General features: G+C 33.0%; 1 protein-coding gene across 3 annotated transcripts in view; it reads left to right on the forward strand.

The window, feature by feature from the left end:
- Positions 1–19,391, forward strand: part of sfmbt2 (Scm like with four mbt domains 2) — a 40,531-nt gene that overhangs the window by 7,714 nt on the left and 13,426 nt on the right. For 2 of the 3 annotated variants that reach the window (XM_042722278.1, XM_042722277.1), the window contains exons 3-6: positions 1,103–1,343; positions 5,752–5,772; positions 15,546–15,634; positions 17,239–17,482. In XM_042722278.1, coding sequence (XP_042578212.1) covers positions 1,103–1,343; positions 5,752–5,772; positions 15,546–15,634; positions 17,239–17,482 — 595 coding nt within the window. The remainder of the gene's footprint in view (positions 1–1,102; positions 1,344–5,751; positions 5,773–15,545; positions 15,635–17,238; positions 17,483–19,391) is intronic. The other variant, XM_042722280.1, reaches the window with a different exon arrangement.

Raw genomic sequence — 19,391 nt, forward strand, 5'->3', positions numbered from 1 at the left:
GTCACATGATCCTTCAGAAATCATTCTAATATGCTGATTTATGAACAGTGTTTCTCTGCTTAATTTTATATTTATTTATTTATTTATTTTATTTTATGTTTTAATTTTTTTGAAACCTGTGATACTTTTTCCACATAGTATTATTAATTTATTTAAAAATAGAAATATTTCGTAATAATAGGCCTATATGCTAGTGTTCAAAAGTTTGGGGTCAGTATGTTTTTTCTTTCTTTCTTTTTTGTTTTTTTTTTCAGCAAGGATATGTTAAATTGATTTAAAAATGTCAAGTAAAGACTCATATTTTTTACAAATTATGTCTACTTTGAATAAAGGCTGTTCTTTTTAACTTTTTATTCATCAAAGAATTCTAATAAAAGGATCACAGGTTACAACCAACCAACAAACAAACAAACATTAAGCAGCACAAGTATTGATAATAAATTAGCATAATAGACAGATTTTCAGTCATGTGACCCTAAAGACTGGAGTAATGGCTGCTGAAAAATTCAGCTTCAAAGTATATTAAAACAGTAAATAGTTATTTTAATTTGTAATATTTGTAATTGCAATAATATTTCACAATATTACCATTTTTACTGTATTTTTGGATTCAATAAATGCAGGCTTGGTGAGCATAAGAGACTTCCTTCAAAAATATTAGAAAATCTTACAGACCCCAAATGCTTTTGAATGCATACTGTATTGTAGTTGATTTTGGAAATGGTGTTTTGGCACAAAGTTACTTTGTAAAAACTAGAAAAAAATTGACTGATTCCAACATGGGCACATTGTGTAACGTTTCACTTCAAAATCGAGAGCAAGTTTAAAAATACAATCTGGAAACATGAAATACAGGTTAGGTTTGGTACTGTGTTGGGTTGCTACTTGATTGGTCCTGAGAATCACACACTGTGACAAAACAGGAGGTGTGCCATTTAACATTAGCCCAAAACTGATCACTTTGATTAATCAAGGATGTAATATCAGCAGTATATTATATGGTTATTAGTATTTTGAGGCCATCAGTAAGCCCATGTATGTTTCATGGAAGAACGCAACAAAGTCTTAATACATCATACTAATGTCTGACTGAACCTTACAGGTGGAGCTCAGTCTTCAGAGCAGTTTTCAGCCTGGAATGAAGCTTGAAGTAGCTAATAAGGGCAGTCTGGACACATATTGGGTGGCCACCATTATAACCACATGTGGTCAGTTGCTATTGTTACGCTACTGTGGCTATGGCGACGACCGCAAGACTGACTTCTGGTGTGATGTCATGACAGCCGAACTTCATCCTGTCGGCTGGTGCGCTCAGAACAACAAAACGCTTCAACCACCTGAAGGTAAGGCGCAAGTAAACCCAAACTTAAACCAACACACCTTCAGGGATAAATGTCTATTCAAACACAAATAAAGCTCATGTTAAAACAGTCACTCCTGTCTAAACAAATGACGTCCAAGCACACACACACACACACTCTGAGTTCTTCTCGCTATGTAGAGCAGTCCACCTTGTTTGTTCAAATAAAAGCACCAAGAGTTTAAATACTTATGCTAATCAAACAAACAATGCAAAGTTGTATTGAATTATACACATTGTCCTCCAAAATGAATGAGTGAGTACTGTAATGTCCATAAAAGCTGGAAATCCTGGGACAGGCTTTTGGTTTAAGTGGATTATTTTCTTCCAAAGGAGGGACTGATTCTTTGGAACAGGAAGCAGTTTATCAGTGTTATTCAATACACCATATCATTTCTTCATGAACTTTAAGCTGGATTTTCAGTGTTTGCCCAAAAACAGCAATGGTGAACAGTCACAATTCTTTATAATAATTCAGCATTTGCTATTTGTGTGGGTTTATATTGTTATCACTTGCTATTTTTGTATAGTAAAATATGTTCTAATATGAGCTTGTAATTCGGAAGTGTAGCTGACCACTGCACATGATGTCATTTTGGTCAATGTAAAATTGTTTCTTTGTTTTAGACAGTCCCAAATCAAGTTAGGGTTAGGGGTATAAAAAACAAATTATGCTGAAATGGAAAATTAAGAAAAAGAGTTTAGTTGAAAGTTTAGTTAAGAACACATTGACAAGTTACACATTTGTTTAAGATGTTTCACTATCCTAAAGAGCAAATTCATTAGTGTAGAATAAAACAGAATTAGAATTAGAAATTAAACTCTTGGAAAGTCTGTGGAGGTTATATAGAAATAAAAAAAAAATCTTATTTGATCAAGATTAGAAGTACAGGACAGGTGCAGGTTTATTGAAATAGATATCGATTGGGACAGAAATGAATTCCTTTCTGTGATTTTAAAGGGTTAGTTCATCCAAAAATGAAAATTACCTTATGATTTACTCACCCTCAAGCCATCCTAGATGTATATGACTGTCTTCTTTCAGATGAATACAATCAGCATTATATTAAAAAAGTCCTGGCTCTTCCAAGCTTTGTAATGGCAGTGAATGGGGGTCGAGATTTTGAAGCCCAAAAAAGTGCATCCATCCATTATAAAAAGTGCTCCACATGGCTCCGTGCGGTTAATAAAGGCCTTCTGAAGTGAAACGATGCATTTATGTAAGAAAAAAAAAACATTTAAAACTGTATAAACCATACGCTCTAGCTTCCGCTAACTGTCATATGCGTGCTCACGAAAGTCGTAGACGTAGCGTAAGCTCCAGTGAGATGTGAAAAACACGGAAGTGCTGAGGAAAGAGCAAACCAAAACACTGGTCACGAAGTAGAAGTGCAAAATGAAGATTTGTAAAGAAAAATGTTGGAGGATTGTGATATAAGCCAAGGGGAGACTGGTTTTCCTATGCTGTTAACACATCTTGGTTCTCACAAGACTAGCATATAGACTAGATCACCGGAGCTTACGCTTTGCCTACAGCTGTGTGGAGAACTTTTTATGATGGATGGATGCAGTTATTTGGTCTTCAAAATCTCAACACCCATTCACTTTAATAATGGACAGGACATTTTTTTATATAACTCTGATTGTATTCGTCTGAAAGAAGAAAGACATACACCTAGGATGACTTGAGGGTGAGCAAATCATTTTTGGGTGAACTATCCCTTTAAGGCCTTCAGAAGTCTTGGCAATTAAACATTTTCATTGGAAAAATGGAGTGAATATTATTTTTCTATCTAGTTGTGCTTAGATGTAAAATTTTTTTTTTTTTTTTTTTTGAGTGCTATTTCTACATAAGTTATATATAAGTTTCACACATACAGTATTAATCTTAGGCTACAGGCCGGAGTCATGATCATTTCAAGGTTGGAGGCTTCATTGTGGTACTGTGGTATTGCAGAACTTCACTGTGCATCCTACAACAGACTTGAGATTTAAACCCTTGAATATGCAGTGTATGACTTCCACATTTGGGTTACTTTCAAATATTTGCATTGCTGTCAGATGTATTGCACTTTATCATATTATTTAATTCTACATGCTATGACATATGACTGGCTTAAAGACTTTAAATGTGTCAACAAACAGGTTATAACAGGTAAACACAGAGCCTGATTGTGTCTTTTCCTGTCAGAAACATTTAACCTGGTATCCTCCAAGACATTTAAAATCATCAGTTGGTGGATTCACTCGATATCTTGATATCTTTTAAACCACTCCACACTAAAGAGAATGGGCATCATTCAGTTTTTTTGAAGAGCTTATTTGTTAAACCTGTGCTAGAAGAATCTGACCATACCTGTTTTACCCATATCAGAAAAGATTATTTTGGCAGAAAAGGTTTTGAACCAGAAAAGTAATCTGTTGAACAAATGCTCTGTTTTCAAACACATGCCTGAAAGGTCAAACAGCAATAACAGACAATGCTGATCCCAATTGTGTCCGAATATTACATTATATTAAAAAGCATGCAGTGTTTTAACATGTCTGATTCTAGTTGACTTGGGAACAACGCTGAATTTAAATAATGTTTCTCAATATTTCACAATAGTGCTCAATCACAATGGAATGTTTTAAAGGGATAGTTCACCCCAAAATTTAAATTCTTTCATCATTTATTCACCCTCATGCTGTTCCAAACTTTCTTTTCTGAGACATAAAGAAGTTATTTTAAGATTCATTCAATTTTTGGTGTGGTTACCAATTTAGTTTCTCTCTTAACCTTATACATTTCATATACATGATCTCAGATTGTCATGTGTTGCATTCTGTCATTATCGCAAGATCATTTATTTTGTGATAATGTCTAGCTGACGGTACATTGGATGCATATCTTAATGAGGAAATTATGACATTGATTGCAGTATTGGATTTTGTCAGTTGAATTTAAAATTAATGTGTTTAATACATCCTTCCATTATGCATATTAAAGGAATATTCAGATTATATACTCTATGGAATACAGTATGCATAACATAAAATTCAACTTCATAGAAAGCATTTGTGGAATGCAAGTTTAAAAAACAATGTATGTAAAGTAATGCACTGTCAATATACAGTTGCCCCTAGGCTTCCACTGTAAATGCATTTTTGTAAATATATAATGTATTTAATCTGGAACATTTTGTAAAATAGTAATAAACTTAATTTAAACATTTATATAAAATTACTGAGTTAATAAATATCCATTAAAGTTTGCTTTATTTATGGTCATTTATTTATTTAAATCTAAAGTTGCTGTTACTGTCAAGCAATCTGTCTGTTATTTTTTTTTGTGTGTATGTGTGTTTTCGGAAGAAACAGATAAAATAGTTTGCAGTTCTAAAATAAGATACAGTCTTACACAATCAACAATCGCAAGAAGCTCTGAAGCAAGATTCTGTTTAAAAAATAAAATAAAAATAAAAAGCTCTGTTAGTGGTTGAAATATTCTCCAAAATGGCACTATAGTGCAAAAAATGCAGGCGTTTCTAAAGAACCCATTAAAATGGAATGACTTGTGCAGTTTACTTTCCTGTGTTGATGCGCTGAAACAGGAAGTTGGGCAGGACATACAACAGCACTCCCTCCCTTTTTTATATGACAGCCAATAGCCTTTAGTTTACATCACAGCCGAGTAAACCACAAAAAAGACACTTCCTTCATAAAGAAAGAGCTAAATAAAAATAAACAGGTATTGTATTAAAATTAGCACCAAAAGTAAACCATAATTTGCAACCTGTCATGGGTTGAATTTAAAGGGCATTTTAATTCTAGAGATCATTTAAAAAAAAAAAAAAGGTTTTGTGATGAACATTTAAAATGCTGTAAAAGTTTATTTTGTTGTGTTTACACTTGCATATTAGCCTCAAAGCTAACATACCTGGACTTAAAATGATTGAGGGTTTAACATCACAACACATTCGAATCATTCAGCCAATGAAGAACTGCAACGTGTAATACTAATTTGCATCATTTGTTTTGACAGGAAAATAACTGATGGTAGAAATAGAGTTATTTAGCATTTAATCAAATGGTTTATGGAAAACTATTGTCATCATGACCTATTTACATTAGCAAAGTTAATTGAGTGCCAGAAGATATATGACTAAATTAAATGACTCGTGCAAATGCAAGTAAATGCCATTAATTAGGTTTTATAGTGTGTACAGAAGCTTAATTAAAAGAAAATTGTGTAGGCGCAGCCAGGAATATTGTTTGTTTTACCGTGTTTAATTTGTGCCACAAGTAGTGTTTTGTTTGCATGCATACCTTTATGAGTGTGTGTGTGAGTGTGCATGTTTAGTCAGTGTGTATTTGTTGGTCATCTTTGTTCCTGTCTGTTTATTTCTCAGATAACGTTTACCTCAGAGCAGGTAAGCAGAGCCTACTTCTCTCTCTCTCTCTCTGTCTGTCCTCTTTTCTCTCAGACCAAGGGCATAGGTTTGGTTTCAATGTTTTCAAATCAAATAAGCAAAAGCACCATGTTTTCACCGTATGATATTGCCTGTAATAGCTAAACGCTTGTTTTGAAAGACAAAATAATCTGCACAAGTACTGTATGTTGGTATTTGTACATTTAAAGAAACAGTTCACTCAAAAATAAAAAAAAAATGTGATGAAAATGTCCTCACCCTCCGGCCATCCAAAATGTAGATGAGTTTGTTTCTTCATTGAAAGAGATATGGAGAAATGTAGCATTACATCACTTGCACACTTACTTGATCCTCTGCAGTGAATGGGTGCCGTCAGAATGAAAGTTAAAATAGCTGATAAAAACATAAATTGGCGCTACTTAAAATACCTTAATTATGGATTTGTTTCTTGCAGACACAGCTTTTCATTTTTAACAGTCGTGTGGATTGTTTATGAATTTGTTGATGTTTTTATTAGCTGATTAGACCCTCATTCTGACGGCACCCATTCACTGCAGAGGATCCACTGGTGAATGCTAAATTGATCCAGAGGCCCTGTGGGTTAGTTATTTTTAAGCAAATTTTCATTGTTGGCTGAACTATTCCTTTAAGATGATTTTATTAAAATAATATGAACACCCCTTGTTTATTTTATATCTTAGAAATATTTTATATTTTATAAATATTATTTTAGAAATAACTTTAAGAATTGACATTTGTAGCCATTTAAATCACTAAAACTATTTAAAAAGTTTTTTTTTTTTAGTCTTTAAAATTAGTTTGCTTAATTATTGCAAGTGAAAAGCTGTCTAAAATTATGGGGCAGATATAGCATTTTATCATGCCTCAATCTGGACAGTCCAACGGTGTCACTTCCCTTAAATCATTTACATTTATCTGTAAATTCTGTCATCATCTACCCACTCTTGTTGTTCACTGTGTTACAAAAATTTCACAGCCGCTCTTTTCCAGGCAACAAAATGCATAATAATCACTAGCTGTCAAATTCTGTTTCGCTTGCGTTGTAAAAATTTGATCAAGGTTCTCCTTTCACACTGAATAAAAACTACACTATTTTTTTATATATATATATAAACTTCTGCAAACCTTAAAAATGAGAAATTGTGAAGAATATTCTATAACGGCTCTCTTTGATGAAGAGATGAAATTCAAGTCGTAATTCAATAACTATCCGTTCTTTTTTTCTTTCTTTAATGAGCAAAGTCCTTACTTCTTACTATTCTTATTGATTCGGTTGATCTACAGTAATTCATAAATCGATTCTTCTTGATCTGTCTCACCTCTCAAAAGAGGGGATAGTTACTCATCCACTCAATGTCACTCTGTTCGTACACAAAGTTATATTATGACATAAGAAGACTGTTCATACTGACTACTTTTTTTTTTTTTTTATTTTTTTGTTTTTTTTTGTTTTTGAGATCTAGTGTCGATTTTTTTTGTGTGTGTGTGAGAGAGATATAGCAGTTTTTTCTTCTTTCTTTAATTTCCCCTTTTGTGTTTCACGGAAGGAAGTACGTTGTATGGGTTTGTAATACCATGAGAGTGAGTAAATGGTGACAGAATTTTCCATTTATTTTTTGTTTTTGTTTTGTGAACTAGTCCTTCAACTTTGGTAGGTAGATACATGTTGTCCCACATGTACCCAAATCTACGCCCACGTCTCAGACGCATGCATTATCTGTTTTTTTCTGGGTCTTTTTCTTTATCTCTCGCCTCATCTTTCTCAGACATCCTCCAGAATTCCTCTTCTTTCTCATAATGTTCTTTTCATTCCTCCAGTATTTTCTGTTTATCTTCCTTCCTTGTTCTTTATGCTTGTTTGCTCAGCCCTGTATTCGATTATGTGAGTGAGAGTGTGTGAGAGGTGGGAACGTCATGGTGGTGTCAGCGTGAGAGCTTGTGTATTTGCATGCATTTGTGTAGCTGAGACTACAAAGTTAAGGCAACTCCGGAGGTCATATGTAAAGCTACATACCCTGGCATGCTTCACTTGGTGCACGCACATGTTCGCACGTATATCATGCTCTGTGAAACACATTTTACACATTCTTTCCGTTTCCGGGGCAAAACCAGTGTAAAAAATGTTAAATGTAGAACATTATGCATACAGATAAAAACAGATCATTATTTATATATTATTCCCTCTAATAAAAAATGGCAGATTAGACAAAAAAATACTAAAATAAAAATATCTAAAATAGAATTAGAATACAATTTAGGCATCACAACATTTTAATGTACACTATGAAATATGAATAAAGATGACATTTATTATTTGTTATTAAATTCCGAGATTAATTATATGTGAGTGTTAGATGAATGCAACCAAAATGGTAGTCTATATGTTTTAAATAGGAGAAGCACAATTAAATATACAATTTAACAATATATATAAAAAAAATCAATCAATAAAAAACAACCTTTTAATATTGGCTGATTGTGCATTCCTAACAGTAATATTTTAGTATTATTTATATACTATTATAATGTTAATTTATATTTTAAATTAACTTTTCAGTTTTTATTTTAATTTTTAGCAATTCTATTATATATATATATATATATATATATATATATATATATATATATATATATATATATATATATATATATATATATATATATATATATATTAATCTTTTATTCTGTCTTAGATTTAGTAATTATGGTTCTTCAGCTTAAAAATTATTAACTTGGATGCCAAGGCAACATTTCTAATTTTCATTTATGTTTTTCATGTAATATTTATTTATATACATTTATTAACTAATGAAAAAATGTTTCATACTTTTAGTTGTAATTAACAATAACAACACTAATCCCTGAACTCTGCTTAAAGGTTTAAAATGCAACATTTAAAATTTTTTAAATAAGAAGAATCATCTCTAAAATTCATAAATTATATTCCACAATAATAAAAAAAATGAATAGCTGAGTTTTTGTTGACTCTTTTGTTTAAACGCTCACATAGCATTGGTTCTCCTTTTCTGTTTATAGTCTTTTGTGATAGTTGTGTGTGGGTCCTCGAAGCTGCCCACTGTTCTTGACAAAAAGCCTCCAGGTCCAGTAAGTTCGTTGGTTTCCCAGCATGCTCTGCACATTTGATTTCTTCCCCACAGTGACTTTATGATTTTGAGATTCAGCGTTGGCACTCAAGACAATTGAGGAACTCATACACAACAGTTACAAAAGGCTGCAAGCGGTCATTGATTCTCAAGGAGACGCCACATGATACCAAGAACCAGGCAAACAAGGTTTTGCAAAAAGATCATTTGTGCAAATTAAACTATTTTCACTTGCTTCTCACTTCTTGGTTCGTGATGCAAGTGTTGACATACAGTAAGTCATTTAGCCTGATTTGTGAACAGGTTCATTTTTGGAACCACAAAGAGCTGAATTATTTAGACATCACTAGTTAAGGGAACTACTAAATAAAAATAACTTTTATCTATCTTAAAAAAATTATCTGTACTAATGACAAAAACTTGTGTGTAAATTTAGCAACAAAATTCTATAAATGAAAATAATACTAGTATTTTTAATTACATTTTAAATGGGCAGTGATTCTCTAGTTTTTCTAAACCTTTAAGAGTTTCTTTCTGCTGAAAACAAAAGAAGATATTTTGGAAAATGCTGGTAAACAATGGCTACCGTCAATTGTTTGGTTACCCACATTCTTCAAAATATCTTCTTTTGTGTTCAGCAGCTGAAAGAAAATAATAAAGGCTTGGAAATTTTAGTACAGTGCTCTATTTCCATTGGTGGAAGAACCGGTTAACACAACTGAGCGTCATAAAAAATCATTGGTTTTGGTATTCTTTTAAAAATACAACTGCTTTATAACTGTATTTGGCATAAGCTAAGGAGTAGTTTGAAAACTTAACACTGACATAAGCTTACAGTAGTATGCCAGATTAACCATATGGGCATTTGGGCATGTGCCAGTATGGGCATCATGCAAGGCAGTATAAATATTTTCAACTGTGCAATGGCCAAAGATGGCCAAAAGCAAAGAAAGAGGAATACTTGGAAACCAAGAGGGATGGCTGACATCAGCCAACAAGGAAAAAAGGTTTTGGGAGAAATTATTACTACATTGTATCTTTGTAAAATATTACAAACTTTAAAAAATAAGAATATGTGCACAGAAACATGTATTTAAAAAGTAAATAGGGTTGATTTTGCTTGTTTTTCAAGAAATGAGGAACAAGTCGATTTTTTTTTTTCTGAGGCAGCATGCATTAATAGAAATTAAAGGAATAGTTCACCCAAAAATCGCCCTCATGTTGTTCCAAACCTGAAAGAGTTTCTTTCATATGCCGAACACAAAAGAAGATATATCAAATATATTTTAAAGAACCAAACAGTTGTTGGTCCCCATTGACTTCCATAGGGAAAGAAATACTATTGAAGTCAATGGGGACCTTCATCTGTTCAATTACCAGAATTCTTCAAAATATCTTCTTCTATGTTCAACATAAGAAAGAAACTCATACAGGTTTGGAACGACATGAGGGTAAGTAAATAATGACAGGATTTTAATTTTTGGGTGAACTATTCCTTCAACTCTGTTTACACCAACAACAATAACTATAAAATATAACTATAATGATAACTATAGTGTCCACACTAACAGATAATGACATTATGTTTATTATAAGCGCACAATGAAGATCTGTCATCTGCCGCTTTAAATGAGGATTCTGATTGGCTGTCACTATTTTTATCATTCACCAGAAAATCGTTCTGAAAGTGATTCCAACAAAATCATTTTGTGTGCTGTTATTGCAGTTGTGGATTTAGTTTGACATTTAAAACTATAAAAGTTTTTGTCCTTGGTGTGAACGGGCTTTTAATCTCAACTTAAGTGTAGATTTGCAAATGTTTTGATATTTATTTTTTTAGTTATTTATTATTTATTTAAGTTTAATAGTTAATTGTAGTTTTGGAAGCTACTTGATATGAATTATTAATTAATTAATTAAGCTCGCACTGAATAAAAAAGGCCCAAGGTTAATCGCATAAGTATGTGTTGAATTTGATTGTCATGAGCTAATGTGATGAAATGATCCCGTTCCACTGAAGAGTGTCGAACACACGGCCTGAGTAGAGTGCTTAGACGCTGGGGGGTTGTTGGCATGGCAACGGCCGCACACTCCCGTTCTAGCGCTACTTAAGCGATTAGCGTACACACTTTGCTGCAGAGATTACACGCTGAGACACAGCGGCATTCTGCCACAAGCACTCATTCACACACAATCAAACCTTCAACTTTTCCTTATTCTAGCTATTTGAGCTGAATTACATTAGTGTTGGTCTTTTATACCACAACATTTTGGGCCAATACTGTACTGGTTCACAACTATATTTATAGCTATATTTGTGATGGTTTTATATAGTGATAGAATATGTAATATTATAGTTTGAACTAGATTAAACTAAATATTAATAATCAATGTAGTGTTTATATACATATATATGTGTGTGTGTGTGTGTGTGTGTGTGTGTGTGTGTGTGTGTACAATTCTATTTTTTATTTAATAAAACATTTAATAAAAAGTGCAAAATAATTATTATTAACTATGTATATATACATTTATATTTATATAGTTTATAAATATTAGTTTTACAATAACAACAATTAAAAAAATAATAGATACATTTTTACTATATGCAGTAAAATATTTAAAAAAAATTATTTTGTCTTTTTTTTAACTTTTTATTTAATGTTTTATTATTCGTCCGTCCAATTGTCTATCTATCTATGTATGTGAAAGTGAAAGTGAAAGTGACGTGACATACAGCCAAGTATGGTGACCCATACTCAGAATTCATGCTGTTGATTTAAAGTTTGAAGAGTGCAAATGTAGAGTAGTGAACACACACACCGTGAACACACACCCGGAGCAGTGGGCAGCCATTTATGCTGCAGCGCCCGGGGAGCAGTTAGGGGTTCGGTGCCTTGCTCAAGGGCACCTCAACCGTGGTATTGAGGGTAGAGAGAGCGCTGTACATTCACTCCCTCCACAGACATCCCTGCCGGTCCGAAACTCAAACCCGCAACCTTTGGGTTACAAGTCCGACTCTAACCATTAAGCCACGACTTCCCCCAAATCTATCTATCTATCTATCTATCTATCTATCTATCTATCTATCTATCTATCTATCTATCTATCTATCTATCTATCTATCTATCTATCTATCTATCTATCTATCTATCTATCTATCTGTCTATCCATCTGTCTATCCATCTGTCTATCTATCTATCTATCTATCTATCTATCTATCCGTCTATATATCTATCTGTCTGTCTGTTTATCCATCTGTATATCCATCTATCTATCTATCTATCTATCTATCTATCTATCTATCTATCTATCTATCTATCTATCCATCTGTCTATCCATCTGTCTATCTATCTATCTATCTATCTATCTATCTATCTATCTATCTATCTATCTATCTATCTATCTATCTATCTATCTATCTATCTATCTATCTGTCTATCCATCTGTCTATCCATCTATCTATCTATCTATCTGTCTGTCTGTCTGTCTGTCTATCCATCTGTCTATCCATCTATCCATCTATCTATCTATCTATCTATCTATCTATCTATCTATCTATCTATCTATCCGTCTATATATCTATCTGTCTGTCTGTCTGTCTGTCTATTCATTTGTTAATTTGTGTGTTTTTGGTTATTTGTGTAGGAATTATTGACTCCCACACTGAGCTCAGCACAATGTATCTATTTATTTATTTATGTATTTGTGTATTTTTTTGTATATCTATCTATCGTCTACTAAATTAAAAAAGAAAATAAGAAAATTCAGACTGACTTTCAATGTTATGAAAAAATTAAATATACTTAATAATAGTTGTTATTGTCCTTTGAATTATCCTAAAAACACAAACTAGTCAAATATCCTTGAGTTAACCTGATTAAGCAATGACCTTTTTGCTGTTAAAAATAGTATCTTGGATGTATTAGTGGTTGGCAGGCAAACAGGAAATGGTGTTATCCACGTCAGACACACAGGACAGGTTGTTATACTGTACCAGTCAGTATCCCAACGCTGCTCTCTCTTTAACACACAGCGTTTTGTTCCCCTTCCTCTCTTGAATAATTGCTTTGATTACACAAGCAGGGAAACTCTTTAAATCTGGCCCGCTGTTTACAGAAGAGTTGTTGGAAGATATGCAAATCTGCTTTTGCAAAATGAATATTTGCATAGAGACTCCCTAGTGCAGAAAAGAGGAAACGCAAAGCTTCTCATGTGTCTCTTTGAGTTGCTGTAAATTATGCATTCATTTATTTGATCCGAACAAGTCTGTGCAGCCAAAAGAAACAAAAGAAAAAGCGCCACAATGGATTTGAAGTAAACTTTACAAAATTTATATCTACAAAATAAATAATTACGAAATCTCTTGTAGCCATAGTCACAATCCCATAAGAAATAAAAATAACAAATGAGATCTTGTTAAAATGTTTTTTATTTTTTGCTTCTACAAAGCAATAATACTAAATGAACGAATGTCAGATGTTTCTCCTGAAAAAAAACAACAACAACTGTAATCAAAAGTCAGAAATCTTAGTTTGAACTCAAACATTATACTAAATAGTTTTAGAAAAAAATTTTTTTAAACTATAATATATGTATCGCAAGATATGTATTTTACAAAGCAATCACAGTTGTTATGGTGGCTGAGGTTAGTAGACAGTTAGTAGGCAAGTAGTGTGCTAGTTAAAAGAGGAAAATAAATAAGAGACAGAAATACGTGTCCTGTTTAAATGGAAATGGCTAGAGCCTCTGATGACTGAGCTTCTGTTATTAAAAAAAGCGTGGTGACAAATTTAGTGTATCTGTAAAAATAGTTGCTCTATTCCTGTCTGTAAAACATCAAGCAGAAAGACAGACACAGTAACACAAGGACAGAGCAGAAGGCATTTTCAAATACATTGCAAAAGATCCAGTTTACTCACTGTTTGTTTGCTCCAATTTAACCAGAAATCTTAATCTCTTTAATTATAATGTAATGACTAATGCTAACTTGCTTAAACTCTGAAAAGACTTCACAAAACCCTTTACTTTGAAAAGGGGGTAATACTTTAGCATAGGGACCAATTCTCACTATTAGTAGCATGCCTATTATTAACACATTGGCTGTTTATTAGTACTTATAAAACACATTCTGCATGATCATATTCTACATAATCCAATACCTAAACATAACAACTACCTTACTAACTATTAATAAGCTGTAAATTAGGAGTTTATTGAGGCAAAAGTTGTAGTTAATGGTTTTTTAATAGCAAAAATTGGACCTTAAAATAAAGTGTGACCAAAAAAAAGTTGCATTACAAAAGTAAAATGTGTTTCAAACACCACTTCTACCAATGGAATAAGATGAAGTTATTGTATGTGTAATAAACGTATAACAATCGTATCACAATACATTCTCCGAAAATCTTATGCAATGCTGCTTTTCTGGTAAAAGTTATCTAGGATTTATTTTTGGAATTATACAGTATTTATTTACTGGAAACAATTCAGATATATTGATTTGTGTTTTGTTGTACACACACACACACACACACACACACACACATACAGGTAAAATATCTCTTCAATATAAAACCTCTTAAATTTATCCTCTTCAACAAAATTATTATCTTTCATAAAAAAAAAATCATGTTTTTTCAATAAAAGTATTGGCCTTAAATAATAATAATAATTAATATATATATATAATCAATATAAATAAATAACAAATTTTGTTTTAGTATGGCAACTGGCATAGTATGTTATTACGTTTAACTGAGTTTTTTGTTTTTTGTTTGTTTGTTTGTTTGTTTGTTTGTTTGTTTTTTGCTTATTCTTGCATATTGGTATATTAAAAAAGTTGGTAGTGAATTTACTTTAAGTCTTTATACGTACAAAAAAATCCAATTGTTGGCCCTACTTCTCTCTCTCTCTCTCTGTCTCTCTGTCTTTGTTTACTCAAATGCTCCGTCAGGGCAGAGATCACACCCTCATGAGTGCTATCATGTGTTATTGAGTGAAGCAGTCGTGACGTCACAGGGCAGAGACAGTATTTGGCTCTCAGAGTCAAGCTAACAGTCAGCAACCACACGGAGAACTTCAGCAATGTGAATTCTACTGATGTTAATTTACAGTTTTGTGCCAACGGTGCACAACGCGTCATGATTAATGTGTTGTTGTTCATCTGTAACACGTAACTAACTAGCACTTCTCTCTGTGGAGGTACTGTGTACAATGCATGTTGTTTAGGCCTGTGTAGATGCTAAAATGCAGGAACTGACCTCTCGTTATATACATTCGTAATGCATATATGAATATTTTATGTGGCTGACACCATGGGGCAGGAAGTAGGAAGATGTTAGAGAGAGGAAGTCTATTAAATGGCATATATTCATAAATCTGTGGATGTATACTGATGTTTGAAATGAGCAGATGTATGTGGGTCAGAGACGAAAAAGGGTTTTTAATAATAATTATCATAATAAAATGTTTAATACAGCTTACATTTTTTCCTACCTTAGAATGCATCCTGTTTATTTTAATAAGTAGACGTCAGAATAAATATGTTGTATCACTTTTACATAAACATAAGATGTTATGCTGAATAGTGATGGAATATTATTTCATCCATATTTTGACAAGCTCTTCTTTCTTGATCTGTTTCAGCTATTAAAGAGAAGTACAGTGACTGGACTGAGTTTCTCATCAAAGAGCTCACAGGTTCACGGACAGCACCAGCAAACCTGCTTGAAGGGGTGAGAATGAGATTTGTGTGTATGTTTACACTCGTATGTTAAGTGTGCAGAAGTACGTGTTCTTAACATTACCAATTAACAAACCTGTAAAAGCCTAATCAACAGCGCAAGTGCCAAACATCATACATACTGTAAATTAGCCATTTTTTAGCAAATTTGTGCCTAAATACCACAATTCTGTTCAGTACTACTTTTGGGAAGTAAGCGACCAGTTAAAAACCACTTAAATAATGGTGAGAGGAAAAATGGAATGGGCCTTAATGGCGTATTTCATTTGACATGAATAAAAACAAGAATATAATGTAAAAGATCATGTGACAGGCTTGTGCAACAAAACAACATTTCCTGTCATTGTGATAGCAAGACAATAGTAGTTATAAAAAACACAGATGAAGCATGAATTACACACCTTATGTCGGGCTTTTACTGGTAACATTATAATAACTTTCATTAAACATTAATAAACATTATATAATGCTAAACAGATCATTAGTTAATATATATATTTACATAGCTAGAAATATGAGAATATGCTTGTTAATGTTTACTTATCTACTTATTAAACATTATCTAATGATTAATAGATCATGTTTAACGAACAAACTTTCAATGCATATAATCCTGCACTTTTTAAAAAATCTTCAAATGATTTTGACAAATGGTTTACGATGAAAAGCTTCATCAATAAATTATTAACAAACGTTAAATAGCCTAACGCTTAACGGATAATTAGTTAATGTTTACAAAATTATTAATCTTTCAATTCATACAATCATGCACTTTTTTCAAATGAAAACTAGTCATGTAAACATATTTATTAACTCAATCACAGCGTGTAAAGGTCATATATTTGATCTTCATCTGTTGTGTATATTTCTACTATTTTCACATTTTAACATCATTTGATACTTATTTTTCATTGTTTGTAAATGTTTATAAAGTATCTTTATGAGCAGTCATCTCGATGTGTCCAAAATGACATGAATTCACCAAATTTAAAAATCTTTACAAACTATTTATTAATCATTTGTTCATGTTTTTGCAGTACTCAATCTAAAGTTGACTATTCGTTGTTTGTCTATATTTATAAATGTTTTCTAATCTTTTAATATCTTTATAAGCATTGGCCATTTAGCTGCTGTAACAACATTTGTGTAAAGATTGGTTTGTTATGTGTTGATAAATGCTTGCTAAAGCCATAAAAGACATTGTAATTTGGTTTTTAATGCCTCAACACTGATATTAGCATCCTACTATACATAATAAACAGGATATTCCTTGAATCATTTATCAACAGGAGAAAATAAACCGATTTTCATTTAATTTATCATTTATCAAAACAATGTAATAGAAACAGACTGAACCATGTTATAGTAATCAAATTAATCCCTGTATGCTTTTGACCCCTTAAGCAACCCTTAAACCAGTTCACACCACCAAACTTGTCCCTAACCTTACCCTTATCACACCTCAATAGCAGCAAAAGTACATCAATAAAAGCTTTTAATAATTGCATAAAATCTGTTCAAATCATTTTAGATTGTCAAACAATTTACTTAAATGAATAATATTATTTCTTTGTCTCTCTTTTTCTCTCATCTTAGCCGTTAAGAGGTAAAAACACAGTGGATCTGATTGTGGTAGGCTGTATTTTGGAGGTGCGTGATGCCTTTGAACCCAGCGTGTACTGGGCAGCGCGTGTCCAGTGTAACGTCGGCGGACGTTTATGCCTCAGCTATGTTGGAGTAAATGATTCAGCCTACGACATGTGGATGTTCTACCTTGACACCAGGCTCCGCCCCCTGGGCTGGGCCAAAGAGAATAATCTATCACTGAAACCACCCACAGGTGAGAGTATGACCCTGTATTTCATCTTTATAAATATTGTCAGTGTTAATCCATTGCATAATTAAGTTTAATTGATTAAAATAAATATAGACTAAATATAAATAAAAATAATATAAATTAAATTTTATGAAATGAACCATGCCATCTGCTTTCTTTTTTCTCATTCATTCAAAGTTTTGAGCTGAAGCAGCGCAGTTCAGTCATGCATTTTTCTTGAGGCATCCCCTCCTGTATGCAAATTGTTCCATTGCACAATTGCCAAGGTCTATGTGCAGCCTGTTTGGCTTCCACACTCTAATTATCATGGATCTGAATTCACATTTCCCTAACCCTTGCAAATAAATTCAAAAACTTGTTCAGACATATTCTCTCATTATCTTGCCTTTCTGTCAGATATGCTTATGTAATGTATTAGGAATAACTGATGATGACAGTTACATTTTTGAAAATAAATGCACACCCACTGTGGTAATGCAGTCAATTCAATTTAATGAATTCAGTGGGTTGTCAGAAATCAGTTATCCAACTTGCATGTTTATCTTAAGACATTTTTCAGGTTTTTTATCTTAAGATGCTTTTTCTAAAGCATCACTTTAGAATTTGTATTGATGACTGTTTCTAAGCAGTTATTTTTGAGAAGAAAGAGTGATCTTGTGAGTGTGATTACCTGCGTCTGCTGTGGCTCTTAGCACTGTTGAGAGGTAGCGATGCCACAAATAACAAAGTAATTAGTTTAACTACATTTCTCAAGGTGTTAGCATCACTTAAAAAAAAAAAAAAAAAAAAAAAACATTTTTAGCTTTTAACCTTTCGGTTGAAAAACTATTTTGTTTTCATCGCATGATGGAAGTACAGAATGATGGATGGGTGGATGGATGGAAGTACGGAATGATGGATGGATGGATGGAAGTATGGAAGTATGGACGGATGGATGGAAGTACGTATGGACAGATGGATAGAAGATTAGACTACTGTAACTGACTTTATGCTGGGATTAGTCAAACAGCTTTATCCCATTTACAATTGCTTCAGAATGCTGCAGCTAGACTTTTGACCGGGGTTCATAAACGGTAGGGTTGGGCCGATAGACGATGACATCATGTCTGACAGACATCACAATGTTGAGCTGGCATCGTGATTCCTTCCCCCCACCCCCTCTCCCGCAATCCGACGTGTACTACAGGACCCCTAAAGGAAATAAATATGAGATGGGGGGAAAAAACTAAATTTCATTAATTTCTCTCGAAATTAAATCTTGGGTAATTATACTGTATATAAATTGCAGGCATCAGGGAGCCACTATTAATATGGAGAGCACTGAAACCGCTTTCGAATGGGTGCTTGTGTTTTACTTTCACTTTCAAGATTCACGATCACAAGTACTCTATTTATACACAGTCAGTCAGTGGTTCACAAGATCTGAAAAACATTTGCCATCGTACTCAGTCATCACTCCTTACTCTCTTTATGTGGTAAGTGAAATTTTAAGTACTGTAATGTAACAGGCTATGGCTAGCAAACGGCTAACCATGTCCCTTTAGTGGCTCCGTAGATCTTGTTATTTGTTTTCCGTGCCTTTCTGAATACGCATTCATGCTTTGGGTACACCCCTAACCCCACCCCCCGATGTCATCGACCATCACGATGTTTCACGGTAGGCATAATCCAATGCCAATTTGGTAGACATCGCCTAACCCTAATAAACGGGATCATATTCCTCCGGTTTTATAGTCTTTACACTGGCTGCCTGTGCATTTTGGAGTAGATTTTAAAATTTTACTTATTGTCTTAGTCATTAAATTAAATTTATTTATATTGTTTTATAAGTCACTAAATGGTATGACTCCATTATATATCTCTGATTTATTGATTGAGCACAATTTTACCTGATCCGGAAGTGCAGGGGTGA

This window comes from Cyprinus carpio, chromosome B4 (assembly GCF_018340385.1).
Source record: "Cyprinus carpio isolate SPL01 chromosome B4, ASM1834038v1, whole genome shotgun sequence".
Taxonomy (NCBI): Eukaryota; Metazoa; Chordata; class Actinopteri; order Cypriniformes; family Cyprinidae; genus Cyprinus; species Cyprinus carpio.